The sequence below is a fragment of the Nestor notabilis genome, unplaced genomic scaffold (genome assembly GCF_000696875.1).
Source record: "Nestor notabilis isolate BGI_N333 unplaced genomic scaffold, ASM69687v1 scaffold5775, whole genome shotgun sequence".
NCBI lineage: Eukaryota > Metazoa > Chordata > Aves > Psittaciformes > Psittacidae > Nestor > Nestor notabilis.
Window position 1 is genome coordinate 24,664 of NW_009927762.1, and position 27,395 is coordinate 52,058.

The 27,395-nt window shown below is 37.3% G+C and overlaps 1 protein-coding gene across 1 annotated transcript in view; it reads left to right on the top strand.

Moving 5' to 3' along the window:
* Positions 1–27,395, top strand: part of MATN2 (matrilin 2) — a gene marked incomplete at its 3' end in the record, with an annotated part of 49,097 nt that overhangs the window by 16,708 nt on the left and 4,994 nt on the right. Inside the window, 9 exon segments of the mRNA XM_010014191.1 lie at positions 2,202–2,324; positions 6,394–6,516; positions 10,941–11,063; positions 16,248–16,370; positions 17,751–17,879; positions 20,192–20,314; positions 22,401–22,523; positions 24,622–24,744; positions 25,661–25,783. Of these exon segments, the coding sequence (XP_010012493.1) occupies positions 2,202–2,324; positions 6,394–6,516; positions 10,941–11,063; positions 16,248–16,370; positions 17,751–17,879; positions 20,192–20,314; positions 22,401–22,523; positions 24,622–24,744; positions 25,661–25,783 (1,113 nt within the window).

The window sequence follows — 27,395 nt, forward strand, 5'->3', positions numbered from 1 at the left end:
GGTTTGGGGGTGTCAGAAACGACAGTTGAACCCACGGGATCCCAGCAGCCTCTCTTAGTTACCGATCAGCGAGGTAAAAGAGAAGCAAACATTATCCTGGGAAATCAGAGGCACGAGGAGTAAGATGAGTGTGGAAAACTAGAAAGAAGATAAAGAAATGGGGATGGAGCAGTCAGGAGCATGTAAAGTCTCTATTATTCTCCTGTAGATAGTGGTGTCATCCCCATTTTACATTGGAGGAACACCACTGCAGCTGAGAGCGCCCTGCATTCTTGCAAACCCAGATACAGGTGTATCTGTCGGGACACATGAATCACACTGAATCTGTGAAGGTTTATGCTTGCTTGAAGATGTTGATATTATTGGCTTGCTCAAAATCAAATAAGGACCCTGTGACATAGGCAGGGATAAAATCTGATTCACAAGGCTCACATTCAAATTCTTTTAACTATGGGATCATCCTTTCTATTACTTCAGTCCACAGCTGTGTTCTGCAGCGAACGAGGTTGCACAAATGGCACGGACTGATGACCAGAGTACCACTGATTCTTTTAAATGGGTGCAACAGAGACACTTTGGAAAAAAATTTATGTGATAGCGTATCAGAAAATTGGTAACAGATGGTAACTACATTCTCAGAAGGGGCTGAGTGATTAGGATGCCTATTATTGAATGCTTCTATTTTCCCTTCTCATTTTTTAGTACTCTGGTTTGCAACCTTATGTTCTTTTGTTATGGCAGGACTGACTGTTTTTGCAGTAATGTTCTACAGATTTACATTCTATAGCTTTAGTTTATGGTGAGATATTCTGATGCTTGAACTACTGAAATGAATATATTTTTCATTTGTCATATCTGAAAATGGTTCTTTGGTCATAAAAGGCCATACCTGATGTTGAAAGCCAGTGCAATATAGCCAGGAGGAAATGTCTGTTTAGAGAATATCCTCTGATAAACTTCATTTTCAGAATGGCAGAAAGATGAAAAGAGAAGTCCAAGCAGGTCTGTATTCACATAAATAAAAGTACTTGAGAAGTTTTATTATGGCAGAAAATCATGAGATCCAAAAAGCTGATTAAAATATTTGGGAATTGTGGTGGGTTTTGTATTCGTTTTGTGTAAATGCATAACTCTGGTTACCATTCCAAAGACCGGATACTTGGTATGTATCTCAAAATCACTTCTCCCCCCACCCCCACCCCCCACAGTACCACACATACCACATGTTAAGTTATTTATCAGGCTTCTGTTGTGGCTCCTGGAAGATTACTGTTAATGTCTATTCCATAAATTTTGAGCTTTGTCGACCTAGTAGAATAAGGAGCATATCAATCCCTAATTGTTGTTGAGAAAATAGATTTTCCACAAAATGTGCCCTGGGAAGTCATTCACCTCTGTTACAGCAATGCTTCAGTGGGAAGAAAATAATCAAGGAGATTTCTTAGATCCCAAATACTGAAGGAAAATAGTTCAGCAATGAATTTGTCAGAATGAGCCCACTATTCTTTTCCTTTTTTACTGTCTCAATCTGTTGCTTTTTACTACTTGCTGTTAGAGACAAAAAATACAAACATTAAAATTAGACTCTAGAGTGCAGCTCAGCTCAGCTCCCATTTACTGGAGCTTGGAGGCGCATGACCTTGGTGTTGTCATATATTGCTTGTATGTTTCTCGGTATTAATAATTAAGCAAGTAGTTTGATGATTCGTCATCAAGTTGTTTTCTAGTCATTCTTCTTCGGTATTGTGCTGTGTGATGATTTTCTTCATTCGAGATCTTGAATGTCCACTAGAACAGTTTGTACTTAAATTCTACTTATTTTCTAAGTTTGAATATTTTCTAAGTTTTTCTTCTTGGGACCAGCAAGTAATTACTGTTTCCAGATACTGTACTGTGTATTTTAATTCTGTTTATATCCCCATTTCACATGAAATTTCATGTCCAAAAACATGTCACCAATGTCAACCAGACAGAAAATATTCCTAGATTTATTTTTTTTTTTAGGAATAAATTCATAGTACTGTTTATTAAGGATTTTTTAATAATCTTATAGGCTTAAGCTTCCATTTTTGTCTTTACTGTCAACTCTTACTTTGAAGCTTATGAATTGCTTCAGTAAAATCTTCTATACTTTTTATTTATTTTAGTTGTGACCACAAGTAAGACCAGCAGTTAATAACATTTTACTTTTTCTCTTTCAGTGCCCCATATGTGCAGTATAGTTGAACATCAGTGTGATCACTTCTGTATAAACACCCCAGGCTCCTACCTATGCAGATGTAAACAAGGATACATTCTGAATGCTGACCAGAAGACTTGCAGCAGTATGTTATCTTTCTTAACTTTTCTCTTTCGTGCTCTAAAAAAGTGCTTAATATCACATACCCTTTAAGGACTGAGCTCAGATATAATTGATAGTAATTATAAGAAAGAGTCTAAAAAGGGGAAGTTATAATTCTTTTTCTTGTTTTGGATAATGGAAGTTCTTACAAATCTTTCTGAAATGCATCAAGCTAATTTTTATAAACAGCTCTGCAGAGATACGCTGTAACTAGATACAATTGCGTTTGAATTTTATTGGTGTAGTAAGTTCAACAGTGAAGCAACAATCAAAGACAAAACTGTTTTATCATCTCACGTGAGGTGAATCCAACTACTTCAGTAACTTGTCTAGATAGCAGCCAGTACTAAGTAGTACAGAAAGGTGCAATAAACCCCATATTAGAGAACTGTGAAATAATTTGCCATTCAGACAAGCTCTTCCTAACTGCTGCTTGCAACAGTTCAAAGAATAGTTTCAAAAGTCTTGTTTATGCTCTCATTTCCTTCTTTAAAAGGGTTGATTTTTTTTCAGTTTTAAATAATTAGCTTTATAGTTTATAATAATAAACTGGTTTTCACTCTTTGATCTTTGTAAGCAGTATTTCTTTTGTCCATTTTAACTTGCTTCCTAGTAATTAACAGCAGACTACATTAGATGGGTATTTATTTCTATATCCACCATTATTTTAAAGAAATAATGTAATACTATATTTAATTTCTTGTGGAAAATGTACTTGCTAAAAATGCAGTTTCTTATCCCATGACAGTGGATGGATTCAAGTTAAATTTGCCAAACTGATTTTAGCCAGAAGAAAAATTTTGGAAAACATCTTTTCAAAAAACTGGAGGAGACAGTCATGGTGAGAGCATAGGATGTACTCACAACTGATAATTTAGAGTGAAGGTGAAGGATTAAGTCTCAAATCCTATCCTTGTGCTTGAACTTGCATGTTCCACACCTCAGGAGAGTGCTGTAAAACAATCAGGTATCTTGGGATTAGCAGGTTCTTACTCTCTCTTGCTTAATGTTGTATTCTATATCAGATGCTTAATGACCACTGAAACAGTGAGTATGTCAGTATCTGAGGTGAATCTGCAACTTGGGGATTAGAGTCCTTACATGTGCAGTGGGACACCTATGTTGTCACGCTACAGGATGAGTTACTTTTAGGAATCTTTACTTTCTAGTCCTTCTCACCAGCATCCTTCACCAAACGTAGGCATTTATCATATGCATGTGTGTAAGTTACAGGGGAATGTTTCATGTTAAGTGGAACAAATTTAACATTTTCTTCATGGTGTTTTGGCTTTGGGTTTTTTTTCCCCCCTCAAAAAGACACAAAAGATTTCAATCCAATCTGGAATATTTCCTAATTATTATTTAGTTTAGCAGCTGAGCCAAGACAAGAATAGTGACAAGAACAATTTTTCACACAGCCAATTTTCTCTGCTTCTGCATATTTGCTATAGCTTTTCAGAAAGAGGGTGGTCAGAATCCCAAATGATGGCTCCAACTATGTAATCACATTTCAGTAATGTTCTCTAACTTGTTCTTTTCATATTGTCCTTCTTAAAATGCTTTTAATTTTAAAATTTTATATTCTTTGAATCTTTCTTTTAAAGTCTCCTCATGCTATTGAGTTTATTAAAGAATTTGTTAGAAGGAATTCTTTTGCTTTTGACTTTCTACAGATTATTTTAAATTCAAAATTTTTCATCTCACACATTGTCCCTATCCTTATGCCTAACATCAATTTTGACTATTGAATTCTTTTGTGTGAGTCAATTAGAAATAAATTTAATTACATGTATGAAAAATTCCTTCTCTGTTGTGTCACCTTTTTTGTTGTGTTACATTTTCATAGTTTTTATCAGCCAGCTTTTGGGTACTGCACTGCTTTAAATTACAGGTTAATTTTGAAGAGTTTTGGAATAGTGTGTAGTTTTCCTCCCGGTGACACAGTAGCACAAGTGCACAGTAGACCTCAATCTCATTTCTCTCTACTATTTTTCAAAGCCCATTGCTGCATTGCTTTACTTATTTTTTTAGCTATGACTATTTTTCCCCACTTACCTGTCACACGATGTGTTTGACTGTGTTCTTGCTTTGATCACCAAACAGATGATACTAGATTGCAGTTTGCTAAATGTGAAAGGGAAATGAATCATTCAGTGTGTTTGTAGCCTACTTCTAATGGACTTCTTTCTACATTACCAAACTATGAAACAATTTTAGCAGTTAGCACTGGAAATCTAATATTGAGAGCCATCAAACTGGCCTTAAATGTGCTAGGATGGTGCAAATTGCTGGTGAAAGACGGAGATTACACAATACCAGTCTGGACAAGGTCACAACTTTGTGTCTAAAAACTCCCCAGAGGAGTAAAGGAATTCATGAGGAAAGGGGACCAAGCCTGGACAAACTGATCAGCTTATTTCTGGAGTTAAGGAGAAGCATGGTGAGCAGAACCATCACAATCTGTGGCCATTTTAGTTACTCTCACTGACTGCTGGTTGTCAACAAGTGCACAGGGACATGTTCTTCACTTGACCTCTGAGTAAAGTAAATCTTCATGTTTAACTTCAGTGCAATACATGATCAACATAAACAGGATGTATTTATCTAAGGTTTGGATGTGTTTGTAGCTCTTTCATGAGCAAATAGTTTCTTTACATATGTATTTTAACACTTTCTAAATTAAACAGTGCAGAAAAGATAAATGGAAAGTACTTAAAGTTATACTCTGTTTTCGTTCTTCTGTTCTCTTGTTTTTAATGTTGTGAGAGTACACCATAGTATTCAGTTCTTAAAAACCCTTAACCAAATGGCTTCAATCAGCAAAGAATTGACAACTTAGTTTCAGGCTGGAAAAGGGTACATTTCTCTTTTGAACAGATGATAGTTTTGTTCCTTGATATGTTTTATTTCTAAAAAAAAATCTTCTTGCATTGAAGGAAAAAAACCTACCATATCTGTGATTTGTTGAAACATTCTTACATTTATTTCAATAAGATGCTTTTGCATCCATGAGGAGGATGCTCCTTTCACATACTCTGGTCTAACTTTTCTAGAAAAGAGTGTTTGTGTCAGATAATGGCTATTCTTTACTCATTACACTGTGTTTGTTTAACTTATCTCTTTCATTCTTCTCTAGAGATGTTCAAATCTTACATTAATACACAAAACAGTACAAAAGAGGAAATGGAGCTGAACCAAGCTGAAAAATTACCTTCTTGTGGGTGTTTATACTGGAACAAGAGAGTTAAACGACTGTTTATGCTGTTCATCATGCTGCTTGATACGAAGCAGACAGCTATAAAAGAAAATTCACATTTGCTTGGCTAGTTTCCTCAAACATGATCCAAAAGCCTTTTCGTAACTGTAAATGACCACTATGTGTTGAGCAGTCTTGATTCTGAGCAACGCAAAGTACTCTGTTTTCCAAAGATTTCACTGGGGAAACTCAGAGTTCTCAGAAAGCTTTAGTCTACTGAAATGAAAGCCCAATGTGCTTCATTCAGCCAGATGCTGAACTGACCTCATTTGTTATAGTAATTTTTCTAATGAGATCTTTTGCTTGGGAGGGGTAACTTGCTATGGTATTTTAGAGAAAATTGAAAAATTGTAAAACTCAGAAATGAAATAGCTCCCAGTTTTTTGTTGTCTTTTCCTTTCCAACCTTGTCATCATTTCTCTAGGAGGGTTATGCAAAAACAGAAAAAAAAACCCCTAAACGGTACAATTAAACACAATTATTTTTTTCCCAAAAAGCCCTGAAGAATGCCCTTCAGACTTTTAGAGAGACATACAGTCAAGCAACTCTGCTAGGCACCACTGGCCCAACAATAGTTGTGCCTTCAGCTGAAGGAATGAGCTCCTCAGCTGGGAGTGATTGTTCCTGCTGGCGTGAGGCTTTCACTGTGTGACGGAACATTGGCATGTTCTGTGTTGAAATGAGCTCATATCTAAAGAGCTGTTCATAGCTTCCTGAAATTTAGCTTTGATTTATAGTCTGCCTGTATGTTGTAGAAAGTCAAAGAATCTCATACTCATGCAATTATGTTTTGTAGCTCAGGACCTTTGTGCTGTGGAGAAACATGCCTGTGAGCAGATTTGTGTGAACACACCTGGGTCTTACGTCTGTCAGTGTTATGAAGGGTATGAGCTTGATGCAGATGGAAAGAATTGTATTGGTGAGTATGAGTTTAACAATTCACATTTATCTCGACACAAACCAAAGGGAAATTCAATGTAAATTAATATCCAATTTAGCCACAGACATTGATGGGAAGCTCTCCTCTCTGTGAGCAGTAGATAAGGATGAATACATACTAGCATGTTTGTAGGCCTTTACTGATAATGAATGGTGGCTTGGGAAAATAGTTTCAGCTAATTTCACACAGAAAGTAACATCGGTGTTTTGAAATAACACACCAGATGTTTTATCCTAGATCCATGTAGGTGGCCAGCAATGTACTGGCATGATATATGTGGCCATTAAAAACTGAACAAAGCCAGACAAACTTGGTAACTCCCTTTCAGACAGAAATCTTACATGGAAAAACTTGAAAGCAGACAATTTCTTGCCATTTCCTACTCGGTTTTGTTGTCATGCCAGGAGAGATTTTAAACTCTTTTTGGGAAGATGCTTTAAGGAAAATTTAGCCCCCCTTAAGAAGCCATCTGCTATGTGCCTTTCATTTTTGCTATAGACAGTAAAGAAGCAAACATCAGCTCTAAGAAATACAACTCAAAAGAGTGAGTGTGGAAATACGTTATAATAATTGTTTAACAAAAAACATACTTCCTTCTCTATTAGTGTATCAGTATCTCACATTTCTTCTCCATTTATACACAGTAAATACTTTTGGTATTATCTTTTTGACTAGTCCATTAGCCTTCTCGTGAGCTTTTCATCCCATGCTAGATTTCGGGAAAGTATTTGTAAGCTAAACAATGTTCTAAACTGTCTGTGCAGTGATAAGTACGGCTGGCAGAGATCTTTGCCTTTTTAAACAGCTTTTCATTTTAACTGCCCTCCTTCCACATGAACAAAATCCTGCCAGTTAAAGTTTGGTGCTAATAAGCCATTCTTTCTCAATCATAATACTGGATACTGTCTCTCTACCTTCTCGGTGTTGCTGGACATGCTGTTCTCTGTTCCCTGGCACTGGTGCTAGACTCTCTCCATATTGCTGCAGCTGTTGGGCTTTGGATCTACTCTCCTAACAGGGTGTTGGCAACTCTCTGCAGTCCTGGCACCACTAGAGTTTTTTTGGCTGCTTTCTAAGTTCTTAAAAGTCTTCCATGAGTCTGCTCTACTCTTCCCCCACGTTCTTTTTCATCTTCCTTATGCCTTTACTTATTCTGTCACCTTTTCTTCCTAACCTTTTCTTCTACCCTTCTCCTTAACTTACTTCATTCTCCTAAGCCTGAATAACCTGTATAAATATCACAGGAGTAAAACAGCAATGCAAGAGAAAGGTGACTCATGCTGTCCGCAGTCCAGAGAGGGCAATGTAAGCACCTGGAATGCAGAACTGGTAACTGGAAGTAAAAGATGGCTCTCATCACTTAAGAAAAACAAGGTGGAAGAAACATGGGGAGATGACAACTGAATTAATTGCTTGCTCACTAAAAAAGTCATTAATTCATCCTTTAGAAAAGTTTCATATTGAAATAGGTATGGACTAACATTAAAAGTGAGATCTCTAGATGTTCATTCTAGTGTATGTCTCATCACTCAGTGCAGAAATATGAAAATAATGAAACTTAAATCAATTAGGAAAATATTATTCTGCTTTTATAGAAACTGTGTGTATTTTTGTTCATACCAACTAAAGGATTACAGTACTTCAATATAAGAAATACAGATTTATAATTTTTCTCAGTCTTTTCAGGAAGATTTAACTCCATGGACAACTTACCTACTTGCTGAATGGAATGCTGTTGACAAGTTTCCCTTCTAAGCAAGTACCGCAGAAATGAAATATGAAGCTAAAAGGGAAATGAATATGTAGGTCGATTGATAGTGCCAGTTTGCAAGGCTGACCCTGTCTGAAAATGGGGCAATTTGTATACAGAAATTACTGAAAGAGGGAATAATACTTAGTTCCAAAAGCAACTGTCAAGCTAATGTTCTCACTTCTTAATTGTGTTACTGGAAAGGCATTATTTAAATTGCTACACTCGTTAGTCTTACAGGCCAACAGATCTACTTTTGTGTATAAGAGGTCCCCTGAAGGCTATAAATGGAATAAAAGAAAGCCTGGAAAAATTAGTTACCTGTTTTGTTGTTGGGTTTGGGGTTTTTTTTTTCCTCCCCTTTCTGTCCACAGTACATTAGCAGCTGCATAGCCATAAGAAGGCACAGTTCCTCCCTTCAGAAACTGTAATCTGAAAGTGCTTAGGGTCATAGTTGCTCAGATAGTAATAATCATAGAATCATAGAACAGTTAGGGTTGGAAAGGACCTTAAGATCATCTAGTTCCAACTCCCCTGCCTTGGTCAGGGACATTTCGCACTAAACCATGTAACTTAAGGCTCTGTCCAACCTGGCCTTGAATGGGATGGGTAAAGTATTCTAGGACCTCTTTCAAACAGCAAAGCTGGTGAAAAGGCTGGATGAAGCAGCTACGGACTTTGGGCTTGTCTAGTTTTGGAGAAAAGGAGGCTGAGGGGTGACCTCATTGCTCTCCACAACTTCCTGAGGAGGGGAAGTGAAGAGGGAGGTGCTGAGCTATTCTGCGTGGTGTCCAGTGGTAGGACATGGGGGAATGGTTCAAAGCTGAGCCATGGGATGGGATATTAGGAAACACTTCTTTACCAAGAGGGTGGTCAGACACTGGAAAAGGCTTTCTAGAGAGATGGTCGATGCCCCAGGCCTGTCAGTGTTTAAGAGGCATTTGGACAATGCCTATAATGACATGCTTTAGCTTTTGGTCAGCCCTGAATTGATCAGGAAGTTGGACTAGATGATCATTCTACTGGATGTTCCAACTGGAACTATTCTGTTCTAGGCTAGTCTAGTCTATTCTAGTCTAAACTTCATAACCATTGTCAGGCAGTTGCAGGTATTGTGATAGAAATGCATTTTGTTTGAGTTTAAATGCAGAGGAGGAGGTGACTATGTAGCAATCCATATGGGCTGCTTCCCAGCTATGTGCTAGATAGAAAAAATTATATATTCTTTGGCCTACTTATTTCTTAATGTGTCTTTTAAAACACTTGTAAATGTGCATGTGGTCAGAATTAATTTAAGAGGAAAGCTGAGTAATTGTATGATAAATTATATCCTTGAAATACATATTCAGTAAATATGTTTTTATATTAAGCTCTTCAGTCTGGAAACAGGAAGACGCTTGCCAGGAAAATGGTCTTACACAGTAGCCCGTAAGAGGTCTAATTTGACTTAAGTCAACACAAATATTCCGAAGGGGTTAAAAGAAGCTCTCTCAAAGTAGCTAAATGGATTATCTGCTTTCATGACGAGATGACCTTGACCGAATATCTTAGCACACCTGAGTATACGTCATGGTTTGCAAAGGTAGTGCTACTGAAGAAGGAACTCATCTCATTAAAACAAATTACTGCCTCTTAAAGCAATTCAGGAGGCTCAGCAGTATAAAGTAATGACAAAATTACTCAGTTGGCAGAGAAGGGAACCTGTCTGATTAAATGTCTGTGTGAAGCTGAGTGCATTACTGTTTTCTGGAGAGAGTCAGCTAAACTTGCCTAATGTGGCCTTGGCAGCTCTCTGGGGACAGAACACCTGCACTGTGACTAATCTAGTTTATTCTCAGACTTTCTTTGTGAAGAAACAGCTTAACCTGCAAAGAAATTAAAGAAGTTAAATGATTATATTTTTTTAGCACTTTTTAATGGGCTTGACTGAGTAAACTCAAAAGTATTACCTTATTACCCTTTGACAATATATCCTGTAAATATAGGTTTGTGTAACCAGACTTATGAAATAAGTGACCAGACCAGCTATGATATTTTATTTCTCTCATACAAAAGGCATTATATAAGCAAAATATCGGTGTCGAATATCCGCCTGAAGCTCTCAGGCTTCATAGCTGCAGCTGCTTTGTACAGGATGAATCTGGAGCGTATTAGAGGAAATGAGTGTACTGTGATAATCCTCTTTGTAGAAGGTATTGCCATGGGTCTGCTATACAGCTCTTGAGAAGTAATACAGCCCAGAGGGAACTGAGGAAAAGTAGAGTAATTCCAGGACTGGGACTGGAGAGACAGAAGACAAAACTAAATCAATCAAATTTTGCTATGCCCTGGTCTACAGTGTGAACATCTGGACAAAGTTACTGACTAAGGAATGGTTTCTAGATCAGAGGAAACACATTGAGGAGGCTCCTGATAATCCGGGAGTTGATAAATGTTCAAAGAATAGGAAAAGTGGTCCAGGACTCATATCAAATCTGATTTACCAATTGGTATTGAAAGTGCACTTTTTTTCTAGAAAGGCTCTTCAGAACAGAAATTATACCAGGTTTTCCTTTTTTTATAGGTACTGTGTCTAATATGTATTGTAATATCTATACATAATAGTTCTAATTTTCTTTTTCTAATTGTACCTGTTGGTCTTGTTCTTTTTCAGTTGTAGACTACTGTGCTTTGGATAACCAAGGTTGCCAACATGAATGTGTTAACACTGAGGACTCCTATTACTGTAGATGCCATCCAGGGTTCATTTTAAATCCAGACAGAAGAACTTGCAGAAGTAAGTTGTGATAAGGTTTAATTATGAACAGTCTGTACTTCTTCTGTCTTCCAGTTCTCAGCTATAACACTCACACTGGTCCTGGGAAAAATGAATAATGCGTCAAGCATACAAAATGTTGGAGTGCCCTGGAAGCCAAAGGTCGAAAGCATTGCAAGTACAGGGAATAGGGCTTTTTTTGCATGGGGAAGGCTAAGGATAGGGGTCCCTCCTATGAAGAGGAAGTTTTTAACATAAAACCAGGCTCCTTTTCAACAGTGAAAGCCCAAAGCTTTGTCTTGCATAGTCTCTTTGATTATCCAGACTTTTCAGTTAGAATATCATCTCCCTAGCTGGGTAAACAAGTCTGTACAAGGGAATTTATAATCAGCTTGGTTTCTAAGACAAGCTAAAATTAAATAGAACAGTTCCACAATCAGAGAACACAAACACTGCAGCCTATTTTCCCATGTTTTTTTCTCAAAAGTGAGTTTTTTGATAGTGAGCTAAAGCTCTGGCAACATCAGTATCTTCTACCAAGCTTCCATGTTTCCACCATGTTGTAAATAACTTCATGACTTAGCTTGTCTGTTGTTTGTCAAATTTGATTGATACCAGGCTAACATGTTCAAAAATTACCAGAGTTAGGAGTGAATATAAAGTGGAGGGGAACTGACAGACCAGAAAGTACTCTTGCCAAGGCTTCCTGTAATTGGCAACGCAAATTAAAGCCTCCACTGTGTCTAATGTCATAACTCACTTTCAGGAAATGTGAAGGGAAAACCGTAATGCACCTTCCTAGTTACCTTTCTTCATAAATATGGGCCATGATAAAGAAATGTTACTATTGTGTCTGTAAGCAGACAAATACCAGTAGTTTGGGTGAGCGGAACTGCTGAGGCCAGTGGTGAATTTAATCCATATCATTGAGCCTTGATGAGTTGCCAGACTAGACACCTAATTTTTAGACGGTCCGAGTCAGAGGATATGAATTTCATGCTTCCCCAAGGGCCAGAGTACAGTTTGTACTGATTCAAGGTGCTTGTAGATTGCATGAAGTTGTTCATTTGTCAAGTGTCTGTCAGCTAAGGACTGGATAAATTCTCATATACTTCCACATCCATGTGTTTTTGAAATCTTACTATAGTGTAAGTGCTTTCCACTCCCCAAGCACAAATTTTTGTTAATTCCTCCAATTTAAGAATGTGGATCTTAAACAGTGTTTTCTCCACCAGTTTGAACTGAACAAAGATCTTAAAATTACATAAACATTTTAGATGTCTTGAGTGGTTTTAGCTTACGGTCTAGCTGTATGAATTGTTTTAACCTTTTTAAATTGCTGATGCACTGAATGGTGGAAGCTGAGAGACTAGCTGAGAAGGTAGTATTTTATGCTTGTCCTATCTTTGTCCTCTGACTTAGGTATCTATTGCTTGAGATGGCACATTGAGCTATATAAACTCAGTCTGACCAAGTGCTGCTATCTTTATGTTGGAAATACGAAAGCTTGCAAATGCTGGTTGGGCAGGATCTCTAGAAGTCATGTACTCTAGCTTCCTCTTCAAAGTGGAACTGCCACAAACTGGGGATCAAGTCAGCTATGGCTTTGTCTAGTTGAGTCTCAGAAATCTCCACTGGAGAGTCCAGAACCTCTCTGGGCAACCTTCTTCACTGCTGTAATATCCCTCTAATGGAAAACATTTTCCTCATGTCCAGCGGTAATCACCCAAGCCACAAGTGGTGACCACTGTTCATTGTTACATTACCTGGCACTAGGACGATGGGTTTAGCTCCATCACCTTTGTAATGACATACAAGAAGTAATTGTAGGCTACAATTAGATACCTTCCTTTCCACCAAACTCATTAAGATCAGATTCCTCAGGTTCTCTGCATAAGTCAGGTGCACTGTGTCCCAGCAGTAGGTCTCTGTTGAGGCCTCTTCAGTTTATTCCGTTTAACTGGAGGGAGAAGGGAAAGGTTTGTTCCAGAACTGAACCAGATATGTCACATGCAGTCTCCAGCTAGCCTGGCAATAGCCCTTGTTGATCCAGAACCTGACCTGCAGACTGACTTCCCAGCTTGACCATGGTCTTCCTTGCCACTGTGCACCCACCCAGCAATCACTGGGCAAAAAACCAAGAGCCTATGAGTTGGAGCCTTCTGCTATCTCTTTGTACTCACCTTTTGGTAAGCTGGGGTAACAGATTTCACCACCACATTCCCATTGTCATTTCCCCTCTGATCTTGACCAGAAACTCTCAGCAGGCACATCTGTGGTTTCATCTTGGATCTCTGTGGAATGGAGATCTTTAAAATAGAACACAAAAGTACACTGCTCTGCAAGGGAGTGCTGTATGGGAGCTAAGGATTGCTACAAGTCAAGCAGGGGCAGTAATCTCTCTGGCAAGACCTTTGGTCTCATAGTTTCTGAAGAAGAGGAACAAAACAGGCCCTGCGACAGTAAACAGGCTCAGCCAGCAGTGCAGTTGACCACCAGACAAGTCCATAGCATCAAGAGAAGTCTCAGGTTAATTCAGAAGATCAAGTTAGCCAGTCAGCAGGTTGTGATCAGCAAAATGGAAGGCTAGGCACAGGCATACCTATAATATAGCTCAGGCAAGCACCAAGGTTGAGAGCCTGACATTAAAAGCAGGTACCAAGCCAAGGGACAGAGGGCACAGACAAGCTTCTCACAGCTTTGTGCATCACTGCCATGTTAACTGAAATCTGGTTTTTTTTGTAAATGCTTTAAATAAGTTTAAAGTTAAGGGAGAAAATTCCATCAGGTTACAATGAAGAAAAAATTAAAAGTGACTGGGCATGGTAGGCCATAGAGATTGATTTGAAGGAATAGTCAGGGAGATACGTCACATCATTCTCTTTCAAGATGCATGTCTTGAATCTAAGCATAAATAAAATTTAATAAGCCAGTTTTCCTTACACCTTATATCTTCTGTGCCTTGCTAATAAAATAGAGCATGAATGAAGGAACTGTGTAGATCTTAATTCTGTGAAAGTCAGGACAGCATGAGAGCTCTTCAGAGCAAAAGAATCCTCTGGCTCCCATGTGTTGTGAATCACTCTGCCTCTGAGTCAGCATAAACAACATGAAGAAACAGACTTCAGATCACTGGATTTAAAATGTTTGTAAATTTAAAACCTTTAACATGAATTTCTTATGTTTGGCTTACATACTGAATCTCAGGCATGATTGCCTATTAGCCAAGACTCATGCCCATGCCAGACCAGATCTCTGCATCAGCAAGCAGTCCTGAGTCTGGGGTGCCAGCTCAAGATTATCTCAGCATCCTGGCTTTCCGTTCTTAAATAGAAAGTAAGCTTTCATGATTATGGCTACAAAGAAAATCTTGAAAATGTCAGAGTTATCAGTATGGTCGTGCATATCTGACAGATGTTTTCCCTGGGAATTACTCCAAACTTCTTACATTAAAATACAAGGAACAAGGTTCGTGAGAGCAACCCTGCAGACACCAGTGGAGTACTCTGTGTGTAGCTGGAAGAGAGGAGCAATTTCAGATTATCAGTGAGGCAGGAAGAGATCATTCCCAGCTACTATGTTAACTATTAAGGGGACTTTTGCCACTCTTGCTGCTCCCCTCAGGAGGACAGATGTTAGCTTCTGCTTGTACTTAGGGGTGCTGAGCCTCAACTGTTCTTCTTTAGGGAAGGCCCCTGTTTGAGTTGTGGGCAGGTTCACATCACCTGTAGCTTTTGGAAAGGCCTTCTGTTAGCATCTTTAATGGACTGTCTCAATGACGCCCCGTGAAATGTGTTTTTAGTGTTCCCAGCATAATAGCCTCAAGGTTCCAACAAAGATAATAATATATTTTTTTCAACTCCTTGTGGTCATCTTCAGAATCAGTTACCCAGGAAAAGTGTGTCCTGCACACTTGAGTTAGCAAGAATTTGGGCAGGTTAACTGCACACAGCACTGAGAAGGTCCAGAAGGCATACAGTTATATTCGTCTGGTGCACACACATGGCTTTATGGTTTCTGTCTCTCCAGTGCACTCTTGAACAAGCCATATTTTCTAATTAATTGGTTTTTTAGTGAACGGGTAAGATCCCTGTTGTGTATGTGTCTATGTACATATGCTGTCATAAAAAGGTTTGGTAAAGGAAATGTTCTATAAATATAAAACATGGAGTTCATAAATGGTAAAATACTCCTCTCATGTTTTCTTAGAAAGTCACATTCCACTTTGTTTGTCCTGAAAATACAAGTGGCTTATTACTGCTAAGGGCTTTCATCATATATAAAGGCTCAATTGCATTAGCCTGCCACACACACAAAGAAATAATAGTTCCTGCCTCAGAATGCCAATTACCTGTGGAAATAATAATTAACCTCTGAATGTCAGTTTTCAGGTTGTGTAATGAGGTGTTCAGAAGTGCCTGGATGTCTTTAAAAATGGGACTTACTTGATTTGTGACTTATTTATCTATATTTAGCAGTGATGAGGGGTTAAGACCATTCTTTCACTAGTATAAATTTAACTGATATATATATCCACTGCTATAAAACTAAGTGATGGCCAGACACTGCATGTAAGTGAATGTTAGGTTCTTTGACTTCATCAATAGTAGTAAACATTGTGTGATAAATACCCCAGTGCTTACTGCATGATTATTTTCGTTTTTAATGTACTTTATACGCAAGTGGGAGCTGTTTCTGGACTTTGCTGATCTTCCCTTTCATGAGCATTTTAAATGGAAAAATTGTGTAGCAGCACACAGAGCTGTTAAAACACCAATGCTCCTGATGACCTGATCATCCTGTTTTGATGAGCAACATTCAAATGCGTATTTGTGCATTTATTACAGATAGTATCTAACTTGCTTTGCGTAAAATGAAGATGCAATTTTGATGAGGCAATGTATAGGACTTACTTAGCTGCAAAATGTTAAGAAATATTTAAGATTCTAATACATCTACTGCATGTAGTACTTGTGTTTTTGGAGAATTCATTGAAGTACACATAGCAGGTATATCTGAGTACAGCAGATAATTGGAAAAAAGAAACATTTTATTTTTATAGTTTGAAACAATATAGCAAAAAGACAGAATGGTGCCTGGGGGGGGGAAAAAGGCTAAAGAAAATAAAGCATAGTAACTGGATTTTTTTACCTAGATTATTTCTGAGGAATTGTATTCATCACTGACAGTGTTTTCCTCATTTAGGACCAGACTATTGTGCTCTTCAGGACCATGGCTGTGAACAGGAATGTGTTAATACAGATGACTCCTATTTTTGTCAGTGCCAAGAAGGGTTTAGACTTAATCCAGATCAGAAAACATGCAAAAGTGAGTAATTCTTTGGACATCATGAAGTTCATCTGCTTTCATTTCTTAAACCTGCAGTAAATGGTTTCCCTTCTGAAGGAATGAAAGTTTTCTCTATAATTAAAGTTGAAACAGCTGTTTCTTTATAAACTTGAATTTTAATTGAGCCAGCTGGAAAAATATACTATTGCTGTTTTGTAGACTAGATTGTATATTAGATGTTTTCTGAAAAGATTTATGAAAACCTGGTGAGTAGCATAGGAGTGGCTTAAAGCCAATAAGTTCATTACTTATTTGAAACTTTCTGACATTGTCATGTAGTCACAAGTATCACAAACAGCTGTAAAAAGAAAATAAAAATTATTTACCTTGCTTTGCCCTGTTGGTTTACCCAAGGACAGATGTATTTCATTAGCTTGGGAAAGTACTGCATGTGTAATGTAGCTATTAAAATCAACAGAATGTCACACATGAAACCCCACAGTTTACTAAAAAAATTGTAAAAACAGCCTCAGCAACATAAGGGTTCTAAACCAATCACACATACTATTTACTTTAAAAAGACTTCTGTGTTACAGCTCTTCTTGAGTGGGGGCCTGAATCACAGCAGATTTTCAATGTAGGGTTTAAGGAGAATATATTCAGTAAGATGAACTAGCCTGATCTGGTGACTCAGTTCTTGGAGGGGAGAAATGTGTTGCTGATATTTTATGAATAAAAGGCTTGCCTGGAGCAACATAATTATATTCTAGATGCTCATAAAATTAATCTGGTTTTGGAGCTATATTTTCTTTCAAAGACATGTTCTCATGAAACATCTTTGTCTACACAGTGCTGTTTTTACAGCAATCCATGCTATTCTGTTTTTTATTATCTAAATGCTATCTTAATACATTCAGGTTCTTATAGATGGGATGTGCCTTGGTAAGCACAGGAAAAAAAGAACAGCATTGTGTAAAGTATTCATTGCCAAGGATGTAATTGCAAACTAAAGGCAAATTATAATTCCCATTTCAGAATTCTTAACCTTAGTGACATTTCCAGGATTACGCTCCTATTCCAAATCATTATAACAAGGCTCATGTTAGATAAGCTGGTAAGCTAAAGCCCTCTTTATAAATCAGGGAGAATGCATCACTGGTGACTAGCACCAAGCATTCCTCCTTCACCATGATACATGGCTTCTGATGACTACAGGAGCAGGTCTCTGGGAGTCAAAGTGAAGTCTTGTGTAGCCAATTGTTTGCAATCCACTCTCAGATCCTTAACTCACTATCAGCTTTAACAGGTGTCCAAAGAACAGAATCCAGTATTGTTTAAGAAAATTTAGTTTTTCTAAGCCATTCTACTTCAGAAACCCTCATGGCCGGCTTGAATTCCTCACTCTTTTTCTCTCCATAGAAGTAAACTTCTGTGCTTTAAGTCAGTATGGCTGTGAACATGAATGGGTTGAAATGGAAGAGTCATTTGTATGCAGGTGTCATCCTGGATATGCCCAATGACATGATGGCAATACATGCAGAAATGAGCGTGTCCTGTGAACTGCAGCAATGAGTTACTGCAGTGGGATGAGGTGTGAACAGAATGAGAAAACACTCCTGGGTCCCTTTTGAGATCTTTCTGAGCTATGCAAGCCTATGTTTCTGTAAAGTCCACCATGAGCCAGGCCTAGTGAAGTAATGCTATAGTGAGATCGCTGATCCAGTAGAGAACTAAAGCATCATCTTCTCCAATCCAAATGACTGTGTTCAGCCAAGGTGTCTAACGCAAAGACAGTGTTGAACATCTGCACCATTGCTATGGGCTGTGTAAACATCAGCACACCCGATAAAGATATACGCTAATATGTGGAAAGATGTGGAGACTTCCCCCTTCTATATGTTTATGCTTTGAGTCATCTGTTTGGTGAAATGTCCTCTTCTAATAAGAATGTTACTAAACAAAGGATCAGTGTTGCACCAGAAAAAACCAATGACATTGCCCACTTGACATCACCCAGTTTATTGAAAATACTTCTGTTGCAGAGAACCATTCTGTACATCGTCTAAAACACTGCCAGCTTTTCCCCTGCTGTACTTATGAGATGTTTTTCCAAAGGAACACTGATGACTGAAATTAAAAAAAAGTTGATAGGCCAGGGAGTTATTATTTCTAAATAAAATGTTTGTGATAAAGCCAAATTTAGGGAAATGTGGATGTGCTGCAAGAACTCTGAACTTTTTAATGGTTATGGTTTCAGGCTATCACAAGTTGAATATCTAAAAATTAATATACCCCAAGACACTCATTGTTTTTAGAAATACTGAACTTTGCCCTGTCCCTTTCCCTTCTCATGTGTTTTTTTGACACGTGTAATGAAGCACACATGATGATCAAATTTACAGTATACTGGTTTCTAAAGCCTGGTAATTAGCACCTTTGTGATTACACTACTCCTTGAAAAAGTGTGTTAGAAGATTCTCCATGAGAACCCAAAGTATTCAAATGATGAAATTCACATTAGTTTGGGTGTTTGTGTTGTAAAAGGTGATGCCAAACAGATGCAATTTTTCACAGAAGATACTGCAGGGGAAGTAAATGGTTTTTTTCCACGTTTTTTTTGGGCTGTAAGAAGTTACACAAGCCTCTTCATGATGATGTAAACTCTTGGAAAAAGGAGAATGTTCCAGCTGGAACTCGCTTTACCTAGTAAAAACTGACACCATGGCTTCACTTGTTCAAGCCAACATATCTTTTATCTATGTATAATGGTAAATCTGGACCCATTACTGCAAACTCGTTGCTTAGTTAGATAAACGAATAAATAGCGATATTTAGAATTAAGTAATTTTACATTAAGTACAGATTATTTTTTTTTATGTAAGCAAAAGCTTCAGACATGCCTGTTCACATCTGTAAATGATTTGCAAACAGAGACATACAAGACTGTGTTTGTGTCTGAGGGACCTCCACTACTTTTGATCAAGTTCAGCTAGAGTGATTTTGGCCTATATAACTGAAAATAGCCATTAGCAAGTTGGCAATAAAATACTATGAGGAAGTTCAGTATAAAGTTTTTTTCCTAATATATGCTTTTTCTGCACTTACAGAGTCAGCAGATTACACAGTACATCTGCAAGTGCACGTACCTCACACTACTGCTTTGCTGTCCATTCTGTGAGACAACATAATTCTTAATTCCAGTTCATGTCTCTCTCTGTTTTCCCCTACCCTATCACACAACCAGTTGCATACAAGACAAAAAAATAAAATAAAAAAAATAAATTCCATTTTATCTTGGAATAGGAATAGGAAAATCAAGGAAAGGAACATATTGAGACACTCTCGTTTGTATCTGTCCCCCACTAAGCTTTAACTGCTTGAACCTGTTGGCAGGTTAAAGCTTTAAATTGATGATTTCTCATCCTGTTGAAAAAGAATTTACTGTTTATGAAATAATCTAAAAGCCATAATTCCTATTTCAAGAGTTACTAATATTCGTACTTTCTGAGAAAATGTTATGGTCAACAAAAGAGAGTCTTGCTTTTGAGAGAAAGAAAGCATGATTCTGCAGGTAAGAACAGGCAGGACTTAAGGTTCTCCACATTAGATTCCTTCTGTGGTTTTTGGCAAGGGAGATCTGTACTTCATCAGGTTCATTATCTGCCAAGAGATTGTTGTGTTCATTTCCCTTAGATGTTGTTAATTAACTCAGGTTACTCAAATAGGTGGGGGAACTGCAGAAATAAAAAGCTGTGCTGATATTTTTCCCTTGCTCTACCAAGGCACTTTGTACTATCTAGTGTCATAATGTATGTATCTAAGGCTCCAGTGTGATTTCTTCAATTAATACAAATCAATAGGAGTGGACCACTGTGCGGAAAGCAATCATGGCTGTGAGCAACTGTGCCTGAATACTGATAGCTCCTATGTCTGTCAGTGCTCTGAAGGATTTGTCATCAATGAGGACCTAAAAACCTGCACACGTAAGTGTTGTGAGAAGTAACTTGATTTCAGCTTACCTGGGAAAGGTTTCTGGGTTTGTACAGGGAAGAGGACACACCTTCAATTTGTTCTTAACAGTCTGCATTTTGAAATACTTTAGTAATTATCTGAAAGCAGAAACAGAAAATGGACTTATGAAAGGGTACTTGTCAAGATAACTGTAAATCCTTACACAGAAAAGTTTTGGAAGATGTGTTTATCCCCAGGTGTCAAGGAAAGTTTTTCAGTCACATGACAGATGTGTCTGACTGACAGGTCATCTTGACAGCAGCATCCCCCAGGCAAACTGCATCAGCTTACCTGGTGCAGGAGGAGAAGTGGGAGTCCCACACTGAGCTTTACATGTTGCACCAAAACCCTTAATAAGTGACCAAAAGTTGTCCTGACAGTTTTCCACCCTTTAAAACTCTAATGATCATTGAGAATCATTGCAGTTTCACAAATAGCTGAATTGCCTCCTTCACTGGAAAAATAACATATAGAAAGGGCCAAGAACAGAGGAATGCTAATACATTTTGCCTGTTGGCTTTTCTTCTCTTCGATGAGAGGGTTTTGGCCATTTTTTCTATAGATTTTAGAGGTACGGTATTTTTCAAGCTTGGTGAGTGTTGGAGCAGCTCCATAGTTTGCTCTTTCTCTTGCACTCAAGCAACACAGTTTTAACAGAAGTCAAATTGCAAGTGCTCAGTTGCAAAACTCATTTAGCAAGAAGTGAGGCAAATCAGGAATGGCAGTTTCTTTTTGTCTTTAACCTTGTCTTTGCCTCCATAGCAGCCTTTTTAGACCATCTAATACCATGACAAATTTTGCTTCTTCCTGCCACTGCAGCTCCATAGAAAGGCGCAGATGGTAATGCAAAAGGAGAACTAGTGTACCTGTAACAACAGGGTCTACTAGAAACAATTTATCTAGACAGTTATCTTAAAGATCCACTGGAAATTTAGAATCAGACAAAGTACGGAGTTTTATCAACTTGCAAATGGAAAATCCCATTTCCTTTATAGTAAAAAGAGATGGGTTTTTCACTCCTCAGTTATTTTCCTCCAGGCAGTACTCAGAGACCTTTCAGCAGCACCAGAACAGTGCTGTGGCTTCTGGAATCTTTCTGTGCCATGAAACTGAGCTCTTTTGAATAGCTCCTCTTCTTGCCAACTTACCCCTCTCCTCATGTGTATTTAGGAAAGAGATTTGTCGTATTTCTGAGCTCCAGATGAGTTGTTGAAACTTCATGTCCGTTTTTAGGCTATCATGAAAAGAGTTTGGGCATTTAGGGATTTCCTAAATGAGCAGCTGAATAGAACGGATTAGCATTTAACATATACCACTCCTAATAAGAAAACATCTGGGAATTACAATTCTGGTGTCATACACAGGCACAAGAGGGATCACCTGAATGGTAAACAGATCTGTACTGTGGCAGCTAATCACAAAAAAAGGAGTGACACTGTGTGTGTATTCAAGGACAATAGCAAGTGCTGCCTGCAGGATCCCGGGAGTCCTGTGTATTACAGAGAAGAAATTTGAGGTGAAAAACAGACTGTATTTGACAGGACTTGTCACTTGCAATTCTTTGCAAAACTTGACTAGTCTAAGCCAAAGCCCACTGAGGTTTTCTGCTTGCTGCCATGGCAGCTGGGTCATGTGCACAAGTGAGTTCTGGGGACTGCCATCTTCACAGTGGGCCACTTAGAGTTTGTATTTAAAGAAGAATGTTCACAAGACTGTTTGTCACTGTCTTATATAAAATCACAGCTAAAGTGTTTTGCTTTGTTCTTTTTTTAATTCCATTTTTAAGTACTAAGATACGGACTCTGTTGAGCCACGTTACACACAGGAAAGTATGACTTCTCAACTGTGCTTAAAGTAACCGATGGGAAGTACACCACAAGGCCCTCTTCTATTTTGTTGAAGCTGTATGTATATTATCAAATAAGAAACTGGATGGTTATTTAAGCAGTTCAGTATATTTATACTTACTTGCTTATATGCCATTCAAATACTAGAGATGAAATAATAATTGATTCCTTATTTGTGAGGTTTTTTTAGTAACTTCATTTGCTCCTACAGGAGTTGACCATTGTGCTCTGAATGATCATGGCTGTGAACATTTGTGTGTAAATGGTGACAGATCTTACACTTGTCAGTGTTTTGAAGGATACAGGCTTCGTAACGATGGAAAAACATGTAAACGTAAGTTATCATTCAGCAACTCAGAGTTAGATTTTTATTACACACATAGAAGAAATCTGTAAGGTAAGATTTAATTGCTTAGATGTTGCTGTCCAGTGTCATTTTAAATGCTCAAGGATTCCAAAAGTTCATAGTTTCCTATTTGGCATCATATTTACCAGTAGTATATCTGTACCTTGGATATGCTAAAGCATCTAAAGTGATACTAGATACATACTTCTATGTATCTAGTATCAGGGACCTGAATGATACCCTAAATGTTTGTGCCATTTAAAATATAGCCCTGAAATTGGATTGTTATGGATCCAAAACTACTTTATTCTGACTTACATCTGATATAAGACAACTGTAATTTTCTTCTCAAAACAAGGCAAAAATATATAATGTTTATAAAGTCTTATATAGCATGAAGCTTGCAATATTATTAATGGAAAGTACATTTCATCCAGCATGGGATAAGGATGATTGCAAAAGATAGATCATAATTACATCACATATTTGACTACATTATGCAGTTATGATGAGTGGCAGATATCAAGAAAAAATTCATTGCAAATTTTCCTCAATTTTTATAGCTTTGATCACTAAGTGATCAAAGAAGAATCATGGATAAATCTCTGAAAAACACACAGGCATTAAGTATTTTGTAACTGTAATCCCAATAATATCCATAGATCTTATCAACATCTGCTGTTAAAAAAACATTTACAGGAAAAAAAAGGCCATCCAGATAGTACCACAATAAATGAAAAGCTCCTTATTCACAGTTTGTGTACAATAACACCACCATACTGCAGAAACAAATTCTGCTTGACTCAGAAAGTACTGACACTCTAAAAGCAAGTGAAATGTTCTGTCCATACAGAAGTCCAGAGGGATCTAGACAGACTGGAGCACTGGGTTATGATTTATGGGACGAATGGGAGCAGGTTTTCTAGAGAGGTGATTGATGCCCTGAGCCTGTCAGAGGTTGAATGGCATTTGGGCAATGCCCTTAATACCATGCTTTAACTTTTGGTCAGCACTGAATTGGTCAGGCAGTTGGACCAGATGATCATTCTACATCCCTTCCAGCTGTAACTAAACTGTTCTGTTCTATTCTATCCTTGCAGGAAAATAAAGGGTCTGGGGAAGAAAGTGAAAGCAAGATGTTAGTTTATCTTATGTTAATTAATTTATTGTTATTTTAATTTATTTTGAAATATGAATTGTATCTAAATTCTGTATCAGAACTAAACATCTGCTTGCCCAGTCATAGCTGACAATTTCCCAGAATTTCACAATAGGATCATATAATTTGACTTTCTCACTAGCCTTGATTGCTACATACACCAAAATTTTGTAATCCTCCTTTACAGAAAGATGACAAACACCTTCTGAACTTAAGCACAGAGAAAACAAGCATAACTATTTCAGGTTTGAGCAGGTTCAGTACTGAAGATAAAAAGATAGAAAGATCTGTTTCTCACTAGAAAGTTTACTTAAAATGTGGATGTGGGATTTAGGTGCCTTTGGAAATCCCCGTGGGTCATGCTGGGGATATGTGAAATTCTACAAACTCTAGGCCTGTAACAGAGCACTTTTCCTTAACAGTAAGGTTGTAGAATTAGAGGACAAAGATGTACCTTTTTGTTACAATAACACAAAAAAAAAAGACATCAGGTGCTGTAAATCATCTTCAGGATTGAGTCCAGTATATTAGCAAGGACAAGAACATTTAGTAGCTGGGAATTGTAGGATTTAGACCGTGTTGCCCTTAAATTTTACTAACGCATTTTTTTAATCTATTAAATTATGTCCAGGTAAAAATGTCTGCAAATCAGTCAACCATGGCTGTGAGCATATTTGTGTCAGTACTGATAATTCCTACATCTGCAAGTGTCGTGAGGGATTCATATTGAGAGAGGATGGCAAGACATGCAGAAGTGAGTGACCAGTATTTACTGAACATTTTTGCATGTGCATCTGGCAAGGAAAAAACTGTGGGGTGGTTTTTTTTCCACCTTTTACTGAGAAAAAAAACCTTCCTTTTTTTTTTTCCTACATTTTTTTTAACATGTTTTCATTCAAAACCTTTATTTGTATCAATAATTCCCAGGACGGGACATCTGCAGATCAGTCAGCCATGGCTGTGAGCATATTTGTGTTAATGAAGATGACTCGTATGTTTGCAAGTGTCATGAAGGTTTTCTGCTGAGAGAAGATGGGAAAACATGCAGAAGTAAGTACTCTGATAATTACTCATAGATTTTATGGTATGGAGATTTGTGGAAGTGTTCTAACACATGCAACAACAGTTTACTGTTATAATATAGGAGTAGTATTATTATACACACCAGAAGCATATGAGAGACTCTGCAGACAGAAATAGTATATTTTAATAGCCAAAGTGATGCTGTTGGAAACAAAAAAGACTCAAATACCTATATTATACAAATAATATATAGAGTTGTAGGAGTTTGCTGCCTAAATTTTTGCCTATTTCTTCCAGTGCTATCAGTAGACCTAATAAAAGCTATTACTTCTCCCTGCATGGTTCATTGGCTGTAGATGTGCTTTAACCAAATATCATCAACTGTTCTCAGATAAAGACATTTGCAGTTCAGTTGACCATGGCTGTGAACATGTTTGTATTAATGCTGGTGAGTCATACGTCTGCCAGTGTTATGAGGGATTTGCGCTAAAGGAAGATGGAAAAACATGTAGAAGTAAGTATCCTTGTCTTTAATGTAATATTTACTTTTTAATCTTTGCATTCATAGACATGTTTTAAGTGCTGGAAACCTTGTATTTTTTTCCAGATAAAGATGTTTGCAATTCTGTTGACCATGGCTGTGAGCATGTTTGCGTGAATACTGATGGTTCATACATTTGCCAGTGCTATGAGGGTTTTGTACTGAGGGAAGATAAGAAAACATGTAAAAGTAAGATATTTTATGATACTCTATTTTTTGCACTCTGAGGTCTACTCAAGAAACACATTGTGTTAGAGGTAGGTCTTTTTATAGGGGATTTTGCCTGACAAAAAAGGAGGATAACTTCTTTGTTTACTAGGAGTTTATTACTTTTAGTCTTTAAAGTATCGGAAATTTTCTCATTCATCAAACTGTAGTAAATAAAATCTAAATTATTCCTAGATAAGGACATCTGCAAATCAGTCAGTCATGGCTGTGAACACCTTTGTGTTAATAATGACGATTCATACACTTGCCAGTGCCATGATGGATTTGTACTGAGGCAAGATGGGAAAACATGCCGAAGTAAGTATCATATGAATAAAAGAAGAAATTCTGTTTTCCTGTTGTTAGGAATTATTTACTGATTCATAATGGTCAGAACGGAATATTGTTCTCTGTAGGTAACAGAGTCCTGTGAATTAATTACTGTTTGAACTAAAGACGTATTTCAGAAAATTATCTAATTTTAACGTTTGAATGTAGCTTTTACAATGCTAACTCTATTTCTAGATTGAGTATGTTGAGTTTCAGTCTTGAGCATAGGATGTTGCTGCATTTTACGTTGATGGGTTGAAGTTCTAATTGCCACTGTGGTGTTCTGTGCATATTCCTGCAGATCATGACTTAACATGTTCCTTAACTTCTTGGCATATTCTTTTGTAAATAATAAGCAGATGAAACTCCTTCAGGCTCTTTATATGTTTTCTAATCTTTTTATAAGTCTCTTCTGCTTCTCCTAAAACCTCTGCTATTTAACAGCATCCTCGAAGGGACACCACAGTGGTATAAAGTTTTCTAATAGGAGACACAGCAGGGTCCAGGGTAGAGGAATTATAACCCATCTAATTGTTATTTGAATCTATCTATCTTTTCTTTATCTTTTATCTTCTTTTTTAATCTATCCTTTTTTATGACCAAACATAGCAGTAAGTAAGTCTGTGACTGACTAAAATATTCTGCTTCCTTGGAGTTGTAGGAGCTACTGTAAAATAACACTAAGCATCCAAGGTGTTTCTCAGTCAGCTTTTTTACAACTCTCACTGCAAGTTATCTGATTTAAAAATGTGTGTGTTCAGTAGGTGCTATGTGACCTACTTCTCAGCTAATGAAACTCTTCAACAATATCATCAATGGCTTATGAAGTACAAGTTCAGAACTGAATGCACTCTATATTTTTAAGATGTGTTAAGAATGGCAATTCTACCATTTCTATCAAATAACAAAACATTATTAGAATGCTTTTTGTTCCTAATTATCTTTAAATAACTTACCCATACTATCCTTATTTAGTTGGTCATGCACACACATGCACACCTTTATCTTATTATTTCAGTGTTTTCAAATTCTTGATACTGTTATGTTCAATAAATGCTTTAAACGTTCCTTTCTTTTAATCATTATTCAAATCTTACAGCTGATTTCAGTTTCAATTTCTAAATGAGGTTGCTTTTCTAACTACTTTGGCATTCTTTTTAGATATAGGATTACATTTTTGAAGGGTATCGAGTAAAATAACCTTAAATAGTGCAATCATTCACTTCTTTTATTTATTTATTTTTTATTATTATTATTCCCAACATGCCAAAATACTCAGGCTCATATTTGCCTTCAGTTATGTAAAATTCATCCTTTTGAAGTAATAGGCATGTCTGGTGATGGTTCTTATTTGATACTGTTTATAAACAACAAGTGAGTCTTGTTTTACAGTTGTGTAAAAGCAGATGCTAATTTGTACTTACGTAATAATTTCTTTTTTATCTGCTGTGATGGGATCCAGTTTATATTGCCATGTGTTAAATGTAATGCTTGTTGAGTTAGAAGATTGTCCTCTTTAGTAGTTTTTGGAATTTTTATACTGGCATCAGGAGACCTCCAGATTGAAGTTCTTGTAAAAATACAAATTTTTCTTCCCTAC